The 13,010-nt window shown below is 29.7% G+C and overlaps 1 protein-coding gene across 3 annotated transcripts in view; it reads right to left on the bottom strand.

Moving 5' to 3' along the window:
- Nucleotides 1-13,010, bottom strand: part of LOC143047923 (cGMP-inhibited 3',5'-cyclic phosphodiesterase 3A-like) — a 106,549-nt gene that overhangs the window by 44,982 nt on the left and 48,557 nt on the right. The window contains exon 1 of one of the 3 annotated variants that reach the window (XM_076221271.1): nucleotides 2,162-3,803. The exons of the other annotated variants lie outside the window; for them this stretch is intronic. Within the exon in view, the coding sequence (XP_076077386.1) occupies nucleotides 2,162-2,230 (69 nt within the window). The 5' untranslated portion in view covers nucleotides 2,231-3,803. Of the gene's footprint in view, nucleotides 1-2,161; nucleotides 3,804-13,010 lie in introns of those variants that run through there. 3 annotated transcript variants of the gene reach the window in all.

Here is a 13,010-nt window from a genome sequence, read left to right as displayed (position 1 = left end):
ACCCTATCATGAGTCAAGATGGATAATAATTTTTTAAAGTTATTAATTTTTATTCTATCTTTATATATTGACTCTGTTTTTTTCCTGAATTTAATAAAACATAATAATAGTCGGGGTTTTATTAATTATAATTACAAACTATGTTCTATGGGGAAAATTAATGGCCTTAAATTCACAAACACTGCTGTGCCATTATCCAAATAATTAAAAATTTAACAATTTATACTGAATAATTTAAATTTACAAATTGTTGCATGAATTCTATTTGATTTCTTATCAATAACCAGCCTAAATCATTTGTAAATGGATGAATAAAAACTATGAAATATGTAAATTAATCAAATTTCAGAAATATTTCCCTACTTAAAGCTTTCTAAAAAAAAAAGCAAAATTGAATGATTATATATGCACTTAATTCCGATTGTTATGTAAATATAATTATTTTACGTTTAGAATGACAAGCATAATTATATTTAAAGCAAACATTCTTTTCCATTCTCAATTTTATTGAAGATGTATTAAGGGAAAAGAAAGACAACTTCATTAGTTTTTTAAAACAAATAACAAAAAATTTTAAGAAGTTATTACATAACTGTTTAAGAAGGGACAACATATTATAATGATACACAGAATTACTCTTGTTTACTCTTTACATGTACTAAACATCAATGGTTTTTCATTAGAACAACTTCAACTTAGAGTGTCAAATATCAAATAAACAATAAGCAATCAATTAAAGTACAAATATCTTTTTTTCTTATATATATATTTTGGAGTTTAGTATGACATTCATTATCACTGAACTAGTCCCCATTTTTGTTTAAGGGCTAGCTGAAGCCCACCTCTGATTGTCCGATTTTCTAGCTGTGTTAAAGACCCATTGGTGGCCTAGGGTTGTTTTCTGCTCATTCCCCATTTCCATTCTCAATTTTAATTGAACCATCTTGTCTACCTCAGTTACTATGATCATGCATTTATAATGCTTTATCCTTAAATTAGTCAACACTCACGAAAGACACCCCCCCCCCCCTTTGGAACCCTCCCCCTGGATCCGCCACTGATATTTTGTCCTGGGTTAGGAATCCCCCCTTTTTCAAATGGCTGGATCCGCCACTGAATATCATGTTGTATTGTCTATAAAAATGATGGTGTAAATTACATATATCACCTTTGGACTAAAGCCTTCAGGAGTATAATCTAATACTTGTACTTGTTTAATCTAATACTTGTACTTGCTTTGACCTGATACTCATTGTGACAAGGTCAAACTTTATAGTGTAAAAAGTTCAAACATAAATTTTTACATAAAAAATGTTAACATATTTCCTCTTTAAAGTAAAGACAACTTTTTGGGCTACAAAATAAATATGGAATAGCTATGCTTTTAAGTCCTATTGTTCAAGTTTAAATTACATAGCCCATGTTTGTACTGGAGGTTTTTTCTTTATATATATATATGGTACTTCAATCCTTAAAACTGTGAAGAATGCATCAGAATGAATAAAATATTACCAGTATAACTCAGAACTTGTCAGAATGGATCAATTATTATTTAGTATAAATCAGAACTTGTCAGAAAGAATCAGAACTGACCAGAGTGAATCAGAACTTGTCAGAATGGATCACAAATCTTTGGTAGAAATCAGAACTTGTCAGAAAGAATCAGAACTAGTCAAAATAAATCTGAACTTTCAAAAGTAAATCACAATTTGTCAAAATGAATCAGAACTAGTCAAAAATGAATTAGAACTTGTCAAAATGAATCAGGACTTGTAAAGATGAATCAGAACTAGTGAAAATTAATCAGAACTTGTCAAAATGAATCAGGACTTGTAAAGATGAATCTGAACTTATCAAAAGGTGAATCAGAACTTGTCAAAATGAATCAGAAGTTGTAAAGATGAATCAGAACTTGTAAAGATGAATCTGAACTTATCAAAAGGTGAATCAGAACTTGTCAAAATGAATCTGAACTTGTAAAGATGAATCTGAACTTATCAAAAGATGAATCTGAACTTGTCAAAGTGAATCAGAACTTGTCAAAAGTGAATCAGAACTTGTCTAATATAAATAAGAACTTGTCAAATGACCAGAACTTACCAGTTTAACTCAGAAAATTGATGGAATAAATTCAGAACTTATGAATATAAAGAGAACTTACCAGTATAAATTCATACTCTTCTTCATCCCCAATGTCACACTGCACTGCCCTATCACGATGAACCATCATAGTCCAGTGAACAACAACTTTACAAGTAATTAGACCACTTCCTATCAGTTTCAATGAACTTGGCACAATATGTTTATTATAACTGTAACTGATCACCCAAAGTTTCAATCTTCTTAAAACTTGAGTAAATATTTGTTTAGCAGGTACGTGAAAGGAATATGCAAACAGCAAACCATCTCTAAATGTTAAATTTTAGCTAATTCCAATAAACTACATGAAATTCACATTTCAGGTCACAAGTGTTTGTTTTACTTATAGCCCAATATTTGTAAACTTTTGTAAATTTGCATATTAGGTTTTAAGTGATTTTGCAATAACTGTCCAAAATCAATTGCTATAATCACATGAACAATATGACCAAAAACAATTAGCTATCAGTTGTCACTTGAAAAAAGCCAAATTGATATTAAACTGTTTACTAATGTCAATTAACAAGATAGACGACATGATTTTCTAATTAATTTTTCCAGGTGATACAACAAATTTCCGAACCACAAAGCATAATCGAATATAGTAGTTCTAGAGCAAAGGAACTCTTCGAGTACCTGTGATTTTTACGTGGTCAAATTAATCCTGATGCAGTTCCATTGATTAAAATACATTATGAAGAAAGATTGGTAATTGTGCATTGCTTCATTGTTATACCTACAATTACTGGTACATATGATATTAACTATTGGACCAAATTGTCCCCTGGGACTATGTCCTACTGATATACAATAATCACATCAATATTGGTCCATTGATTTTTCTCACTGTCACAATCATTTGCTATCTTGATGATGTACTAGTTTCAATTTTTCATACGAAATTCTGCAGATATGTCTGAATTATTCATTTTATTGCATTGAAACTTTATCATACGACATTGGGAACACCATTACATTTGAATAGATTTCTCTAATGATCTATATGGCCTTGGTTTCAATTGTCAATATATATTTAAAGTCCATATAGGTTAAATTGATTTTCCTTTCCCTTTTTCATAGTTTTGCAAGTTCAAAAGTAAAATCCAAATTCAAATTATTCCAGTTTGCAATGTTAGAACTGTATCTTTCCTCGACCATGTTATGTCGTGTTTCCTAGTAACTGAATCAAATCCTGTCTCTCCATCAGATCTAAGGCATATATTTTCTCAATATTTCACAATTAAATTACATCTAAATTCAATTGACGTAATTTGATTTCCACAAAAAAAAATCCACCTCCAGAAAAATGAACTGATATTTTCCAAGCACTTACTTTAGATGAAAATCGATCTGAGATATGAAATAACAGTTTTTCACATATGTACATGTAAACTAAAAATTCCAAACTTTCACAAGATCAGCCAATAACATCACTTTTAAAAATCCCAAGGTAATACCACAGTTATTTGAAAACTCTTATTTGCATATGAAGAGCTTATCTTGTGCTGCTTTTTATTTCTTAGACAAAACAGTTTACATTGTAGACTCCAGTTTTATTACCAAGTATAATTACAAGTACAAATTTCCACTACTCAAGCAATTTATTCTATTATCCCAAATGTTTATACCATTTGTTATAATGAACTCTAGTTAATCCAATGGTCGATGATTCTAGCATTTTCATTACATGTTTATAAAATGAAAGATGGACAAATTCCAAATTTTTTCTACCAGAGTAACTCAGAACATATACACAATAAGAATGGGAGGAAGGCTTAAATAAGGGGTATCTATTGTTCATGACATTAAACTCTTGACTAAATTTCAATAAAAACAATTTCTATACTTCCAATTAAAATTATAATTGGAAAAAACTTGACTGCATTAAAATATGAAATAATAATGAAACCGTTTAAATTTCCAACACAAAACTCTTTACGACTATTTAGAAAGAAAACTTAAAACTTCCAAAGGGGTAAAATAGATCGATTGTATACGTCTCTTGTATAATACATACAAAGAAATCAACCATGTGGAGAAAAAAAACATTGAGTAAGGTTACAATACTATAAAAGATATTTAGAAGTCAGTTAGTATTGGTACAAAACCTTCATGGTATAATCAAGAAACACATTAAAGAATAACAACAATTCGGATAATTGGTCAATTTGTGATCAAACCTATAGATATAGTTGTTAATTTAGTATACATATTGATATGAGGAAGATTTCGTCATATAAAACCCATGATATAAAAACAAAGAATAAAAACAATCTCAACATCTACCAGACTTTTATCTCTTATGTGAACTTCTTTCTGCAGGGATTATAAACCTGTGCTGTCCTCTTAGAGAGGGCATGAAACTTTAAAAGACTGAAGAGTTATCTAATTTCTGTATGAACAGTTATCACTTATATATCCCCCTTCCCCCCACCTCTCCAATGACTGAAAGGATCAAAATTTTCCTTAATGAATACAAAAATAAACCAATGTTTAGTAAGGCCACTGGTACAAAACAATTTATGTGTTGAGAGTTTTACCCGTATACATATATAGGTACATGTATGATTTTTATTTTTTTTATTTTGCACTATTTGCTATACCTCAGTATATCATGGAACCAAGACTGTCATTTCAATATGGAAGAAATATTCTGGAATAAGTTAATTACTGACAACATAAAGGGTAGATAAATAGAGCTTCCCTTGGCATTTCTGTAACAGAAAAACAAATATAAAATGACAGATAGATGACAGAAAATACCAATTCAACTTTAGGGAGAGTACTTTAAGGTCTAGACAAGATAGGAAAGTGAAAAAATATGTCATTTTTATTTTGGTAAAGGTACTTTTTATCAGTGTATTTTTTAAAGTAGATCCATAGATATTTCTACTTATGGTGAAATACATACATTTTCACTCGAAATATACAGAAGCAAAGGGAACCGGTGCACTCTCATTAATATCTGCTTATGTCACTGAGAATCTCACGGACATTGTGACTGTTTTTAGACAAGTGAAAAACTCTATCTCCAAAGCAACTGATCATACTAGATTCACTATGTATATTTGCATTAATGAACTTGTGTTCAACTAGAAATATGAATGCAGCATATGTTTATATGGGAATATTATTTATAATCACAGCATGACAACATAAGAGTTGTTGTAAATATTCTATTGTACCACATGTCCCTATATCTGACAGTGGTCAATGTCCCTTAAGTTCTTCACTGTTTTTATAAACATGTAATAAACTAGAATATTAAAAAGAAGATGTAGGGTAAAGTTTCCTAAACATCAGTGAAACAGCAGCCTCAAAAGTACAACAAGACACTGGTGTCAATAAAAGTAGCAAAGCTTGACAAATCCACTGTTAAAGTCTAATCAAGAATAACTGCCAGTTTTAGTTATTTTTTTCTTTTTCAATTGATGCATCAAGAACTACATTTGATAGGATGACACAATGCCAGAATAGATGTAACAGGGTAACACAATTGTCACAACTTGCTGAAAAATTTCAAGGACTGCAACTAAAAATGTGACAAATAGTACGGAATGCAAATTTGATCTGCATCTGAATTAAGAAATTCTACTCTTTATATGAAGGCCAAAATTGAGTCCAATTTACAATTGATTTAGTTATGACATAAAGAAGGACATGAACTTTTAATTCCCCAGTCACTTCATGGTGAGGAGGGTACATTAAAAGTCAACCCTGAAGTTTTAATCCTGGCTTCTCAAATACATTTTTAGCAAATTTAAGAGCCATAACACTTAAAACTTTGAACAAGAAAGATATCAAAATATTTACATTGTTTTAAAATTCCACTAAATGTATACTTTTATTGCTGTAGAAGATTTTTAGTTCCTTCTTTATTACATACTTGTCTGTGTAATTGTTTGTTTATCTGAAACCTAAGAGTAGTTAATGTTGTTTCTCAAATAAACTTTAAAGTTCTACTGTCAAACGTTAAATTTAAACCTTTTTGTTTTGAAAATAGGTTTTCTGAAGAGCCAGGCTTTGTTATTAGACATCAAACTTAAGTGATGGTATCCTACATTTGTAATGGAGTTCATGCTTAGCATGGCACTCTATATTCCAAACCTACGACTTGAAGCAGACAGTTAGCTACATATTCACCATCTACAATGACCTTAAATGTTCCACATTGAAAATCTGAACTTATTTCTATAGTGAAATGTGAAGAAAGTAAAAATTGAGACTTATCACTGAATTATTGCTGGTCATGTACAATAAGATGAGTGCTACTAGTTTACCAGGAGGCTGCACACCCCCTTCTGGAGCCCCTTAGTTGACTCCTCAGGTTTCAATAGGGTTTGTGTGTCTCTCGAATTGTTTTCTGTAGGGGTTTAGTCTTTTCATCCTTTATTTAGCCATGGTTTAAATTTACCCACTGGTATCTTCTCTCATTCTATTGTTCCACATCACTGGTATCTTCTCTCATTCTATTGTTCCACATGCATCAGTTGTAAACAGCTCAAGTTTTATAAAAAAAAAAAAAAAAAAACAGAAAAGGGTACCTTCCAAGCTAGCTTATTAAGGTCATTTTTATTTCTATAAGAACAAAGTTTCAATTATCGTCCTTATAACCTTTCTTTTTAGTTTATGACCCTAACTTCTTCTATAAACACTAGTCTATTGCTTTAAAAAATCTTCTGCTGATACTTTGGATGTTTTGTTTCATAGGGTAACGGGGTTGCTGTCACTCTCATAGATATCAAACTAAAATCTCCTTTTATCTACACTATCATGTCACAGTATAGATAATAACATTAAATCTCTAATTATGATTTTCATTCTGATACATGTAGCTAGCAAGTTTGCATTCCTTGAAAATTGGTCCTTCAGCAAGAAATCTTTGAGTGTTCATTTGTGTGTTTTGCATTTTATATCAATATAATCTTTGTCTTGTTCAGTCTAGTCACAAATTGTCACAACTACATTGCATCTAAAGCCGTTTTTTATAATCTATAATATTAATGCTTTAATAGAATTAAATTTTCAAACACATTAATTCTAAACCTACATGTACATTATATGTCAAGTGCCATTAAACTGAAGGATTAATTTAACATGTTCCTAGACATCGACTGGCCATTCTTTTTTAAGTATATTTGCATGAGACATCTATAGTCAGATTCTTATTCATCAGTTTATAAGCATATTCTGCAGTTTGGGAAGTGATCTATTAAAATCTAGGTCAAGAATTTTGGCCTCAAGATTGACACACATTCAAACACTAAACAAGTCATAAAATTACAGATGAAACTGCAACATGTGAAAGTGCATTACGAAATATGTACATATATATGCCATTGACGTATATTCTTATATACGCCATCAACATTAATGACCAAAAAATTTTGTTGTATTTAATTATGGTAATAGCATAAGCCTACTACAATAGCTTGCCTAAGGAAACATGGCTCCCTCGTGTGTGACCATTGACGTCAATCGTTAATTATAATATATTATTTTCTTTCAGGTGATCTTCTACTACTGACATACTTTACTTTTGTCCCATAAAATATCTCTTACTCAACAACACTTCCTCAAATTTAAAAATTCTTATCTTTTAACGTATAGCTCAAAGCATGGTGCTTAATTTATAAATGAAATGCTATGTCATAATTGAGTCAAATTCGATTTTTTGGAAGTAATCAAATTTAATATGGAATGTCGAAAGGACAAATTTACTTTATTTATCTGCAAATATCTAAAATTCAAAGTGATATACATCAACTTATATTATATTTATATTTTTATTTATATCTGCCATTTTTTTTTTAAATTGATGTGAAGTAATGACATTAAATTCGACTTCAAAAATTATATATACTTCAGCAGCAATAAGGCTTGTTTGATAATTTGATTTGTCAGTATGGAATGATTTTTGTTCAACATTAAATTTTTTTGCCCTTCCATTATATAATATATATATATATGTACTTTAAATAAAAATACTGTAAACTAACTGATTTTGGCGGATATTTTTACGTGGGTGAAATTTTCTCTCGACCATCGAGGCTGGCAAACTATACCCTCGGTAAAAACTTTACTAGGCACTTATTAAATATTATATCTTTTTAGCCCGCCTCACAGTGGTTTATTTTTCACGATTTTCAAATTTAATTTGAGGTCATGATCGAAATAATGAAATCCAAGTTTAAAATCACGACTATTATTTACATGTTATTTTTTTTCTCATGAAAATCACAAAAATTTGTTGGTTCAAAGTGTTTCTGAAGCAAAATCAAGATGCTGAAAATATATACAAGAGGCCAAACATCATGTAACCCATGAATAAATTCATATGATACATTACTAACATTCTTGATAAAAACAATAATTATTTTTGCAGACACTGAAACCCAACAAGTTCACTATTGGGCTAAGGCCAGTAAGGGTTCCATCCTTTTCAGTGTAGAGAAAAAAGAATTACTCAAACCAAAACTGTTTAACATAATGGCATTTTCATATATTTGTCAATTTTGTGGAAACAATACCAGCTGCAATGCTTTAACAATAACAGCCTTATATCAGCAACGTGTGTACTAATGTCCTATGTTGATTTTTTTTTTCTCCAGAAAACCGAGCCTAGTTTTTTAATGCAATTTCAGAATAAGTGTAATATCATCACCATACAATGCCAATAATTTGTTCAATTTACATTTAGCAATCATTTAAATATATCATCTAATTTCTTTATAATTTGAATTTCAGTTCTTACGTCATCAAGAATATTTGATCAAATATATAACTCAGCCGTAGCACCTATTATTATCAACCTTTCAATTTACATACAAATCAATATGAAACAGTATAGTGTATCTTTTATTTGTTGTAAGAGACACTGTATACTAAACGGGTAAAACTTGATTAATATGAAAACGAGCCTAAAGGAGCCATTTAAAAGCTTTATACAATTAATTATTCAATGCAATGCTACACGGCATGAAGTGGATTGGCATTTTGCAAATGTATCTCGTATACATTGATGCCGGCAGAAAAAATCTAAATGTCAAGAGTGCTCCTTTTATGGGAGAGAATGACACAACATGGAACAAGATGACATCTGTACTATATATCTTTTCTGTTTATTCGGATCACTCCAACTCTATTACAACATGTAGTATAAATCAGTGAGAACCTTAGGAGTTAATGGAAATTAAATGTTCAAATACAAGTTATTTCTGTTCACAGCTGTTTAATTCTAGTAAAATGTACCATCATTTATCATATCAATAATTCATATAACTAATAGATTATCTTATCCATTTTTCTTCTCCTTTAATTCTTTGGATTTCTTACTCTTTTCAACTTGATTTAAAACCTTTCTGGGCCTCTCATTGAAATGTACAAAGGAATAAAATAAAATGTGGGATATATACTAATGAGACAGCAACCTAGTGACAAAAATAATTATATACATGTATAACATCTAGAGTGAACAATACAATCTTTGATCAACAAAAGATAGGGGTTTATATAGTATATAATCTTAAAACTCAATATATTGTATTCACCTAGTGGTTAAGAACTATATAACAAAAGTAAACATTCTTGTAAAACAAAACCAATACTGACCTTAACATTCAAGTAAGAGATGCTAACCTTTTTAGCTATAGTTTTTTTACATTATCAATCTTAACTCTCAATATATTGTATTCACCTAGTGGTTATGAACTATAAAACAAGAGTAAACATTCTTCTAACAAAACCAATCGTGACCTTGACATTCCAGTAAAAGATGCCAACCTTTTTTACAATATAAGTTTAGAGAAGCCGAACTTTTTGTTTTGCTATACACCATCTTAACATGTTGAGAAACCATATATCTTACACAAGGTAAAACATTAAACTCCAAACAGAAAGCAAGATTTTCTAGTGCCACAATATTTCTGATGTTGTTACATTGATGGATGTACATACTATTCACTATAGGGCAACTGTATCTATGCCATGACCCCTAATTAGCCAGATTATCTAAAGGGATGACAAAAATCTTGTTTTGAAATTATTGCCAACAGATGAAAAAGTGAGATTTGAAGTGATTAAACGTTGTCTGGCAATTGAATTAACACTACAAATAAGTTCTTTAACACACCTCCATTACTGAAGAGTACACACGTGAATGATATTCATCTGTATAATTAAAAAGTATTTCCTTGATCTAGAAGTTAGAAGATGATGCAAACGTTCTGATAACCCTCCCCTATTACCAGCGTGACAAGTAATCCCAATTAGATCTTAATGCCAATAACCACTTGTCAGCTGGCAAAAATCTAACCTGGACAAATATTTATTTTTCTGACAAATTACAGTAAATAACATCAAAAGATCATTAAACTTCTGTTTTGTTTAACCTTAATTCTAGTTTAATTTTCAATTTGTATTTACAGAAAGACATTGAAGGTGTTTTCGTTGAGTCAGCTCATTTACACATTACACATAAGTAGCCATGTGGACACCCAGAGGGGGAGCATGGTCTTACTGTCATTTGGGAGAAGTCCAGATAACTGGATTTTGAATCTACCGTCCAGCAATTTTAAAACACAAATTATATCATAAAATGAATTGGACCAAACTTAATGCATATTATAAGAGACAAAGTTTGCAAATATTAATGCATAACACAAAATAAAATGTGATTTACAACATACTAGTAACTACATGTATCAAACAAGATTAAATTATAAGATTTTAACACAATGAGAATACAGACTCATCTTGAAAAATGGAAAATAAAATTGAAAATTGTTCAAAGAAAGACAACCCAATCTGTTTATACTGAATCAATCCAAATGTCATTCTATCAAGTTCTGTCATTCTCAGATTTGACTTACAATCTATTTATATTTCTTATTAATTCATCACATAATGTAATTACAAAAGAATTATAATTGACTGATGACAGGTCTCCTACTAAACAAATAAAGTTGAAAATTAAAGCAGTTCAAAATATCCTAAGCTATAAATCAGAGAGATTCTGTATTTAGCTATTGGCTCAAAGTTAATTTATAAACTAAGCCAATACAATTCTTTCTATATCAATTATATTGCATTATGTAAATGTTAATTGCCTTATGACAGAGACATTCAAGGCCCTACATTTCCTTCAAGAAATGTTACTCCTAACCTTGAATCACAAACCCTACATTTCCCTTGTTATATTGACCTAATTATGAATCAAAATATCAAATACATCATTTAATCTCTCTTGAAAACAACTGTTGGCATACTGAGAATAATTGGAGCACTGACATTATATAGGCAACTAATCACTTATACAGCTTTTAGTTTTAGCTAGTGGAATGAATTGAGAGATATATACTTTTGTTTTAACTGACTCAAGACTTGTAAAGATTAGTTGTAGAGCATTAGGGTACGGTTTTCCAGACATATTGATCAAATATAAAAATGTGATAACATCTAATTTACATGACAATATTACAAATTGACTGTCAAAAATAGAATTTTACACATATTTATATTAGTATTACAAAAAGTTTATAATAATTAGTTTTAGCCAACTTAACACTGACCCAGACATGAATGTCAAGAAGCTCTTAAACCTACAACCCACATAAAATTATAGTTAGTATATTCTTACTCTTGTTAATGTGCACAGTAAGTCCTTCGCTTTGCAATATATTCTCTAAATGCAAATTTGTTCATTTTGAAAACTATAATAAAATCATTTCTTAAGTGATTTCTTGGAATAGTATATCTATGTCAATATATATGTTCCTGGTGATGTTCACTATTAGATGTAGAAATACTCAGGTTTCTAGTTATTTTACTAAGTTCAAGAATCTCTAACATAAACAAAGACAAAGTTTTTTTTACCTTTAATCAACAACATGTTTATAGGTATGGTAAATATTATGACAGTTAACAGCTGATTCATTTCATTTATTTAAAAAGTTTTTTTTCTAATTAAAAATAGTTAAACAATGTTCATCTATCAGTTAGGATGAGAAACAAATATTTATCAGATTTATTGTGAAAATTCAAAAAAAGTATAAAAGGCAAGTTTAAATTAAAATTATTTTTTTTGCAAAATTTATTGACTTGCATGAATATGAAAATAATTATTTTGGCAAACAACAGTATTGACTCTGGCATAAGGAGAATGATTTACTTTTAATTAGTTATTTTCTAGGCTAATGGAAAATTTAAGATAACAAAATGAAGCAATACTTCTGTGATTTTTCAATCTTTATTTACTTGCACACATTTTGGGAAGCAATGACATTTATTCATGTCATAAGGGAGATAACTCTAGCAGTCTTAGCACATAAGCGATTTTCATCTATTGATAGATCTGAAAAAATTTGTGATCTATGTCATAAGGAACAACAAGGTGATGAGTTTCATTACATATTTAATTGTAACTTTTTTAGTGCTGGAAGACAGAAATTTATACCTCTTAATATCTATAGCAACAGTAACATTATTAGCCTGTATGAGTTAATGAATAGTCATGATAAATATACACTTATAGGCCTGGCAAAATTTTGCAAAATTGTTATGTCTGTATTCAAATAATCATATTTGTAATGTTCAACTTCCAGCTGCAGTTAAATCAACTTCATATTGTATATATGTTTGTTCATGCATTAATTATATTTGTTGATAAATTTATTGTACTATTATGTCTCATTCAGTCGGTTAAAGAGCTCTTCAGAGCTCATGTTCTTTGTTATTATATATATATATGAAACCCGACTTTAAATAAAGATTACTTTTCTTTACTTTACTTTTTACTTTACTTTAGTGAAATAAAAAGTTTCAAAGTTTTTAAAGTTTCAAGCAAGAACAAGTTATGATGGTCTTCTTGAAAA

Source organism: Mytilus galloprovincialis, chromosome 10, assembly GCF_965363235.1.
Source record: "Mytilus galloprovincialis chromosome 10, xbMytGall1.hap1.1, whole genome shotgun sequence".
NCBI classification, from domain to species: domain Eukaryota; kingdom Metazoa; phylum Mollusca; class Bivalvia; order Mytilida; family Mytilidae; genus Mytilus; species Mytilus galloprovincialis.
The sequence above is the reverse complement of the archived record's forward strand: the minus strand, read 5'-3'. Positions and strand labels throughout refer to the sequence as shown.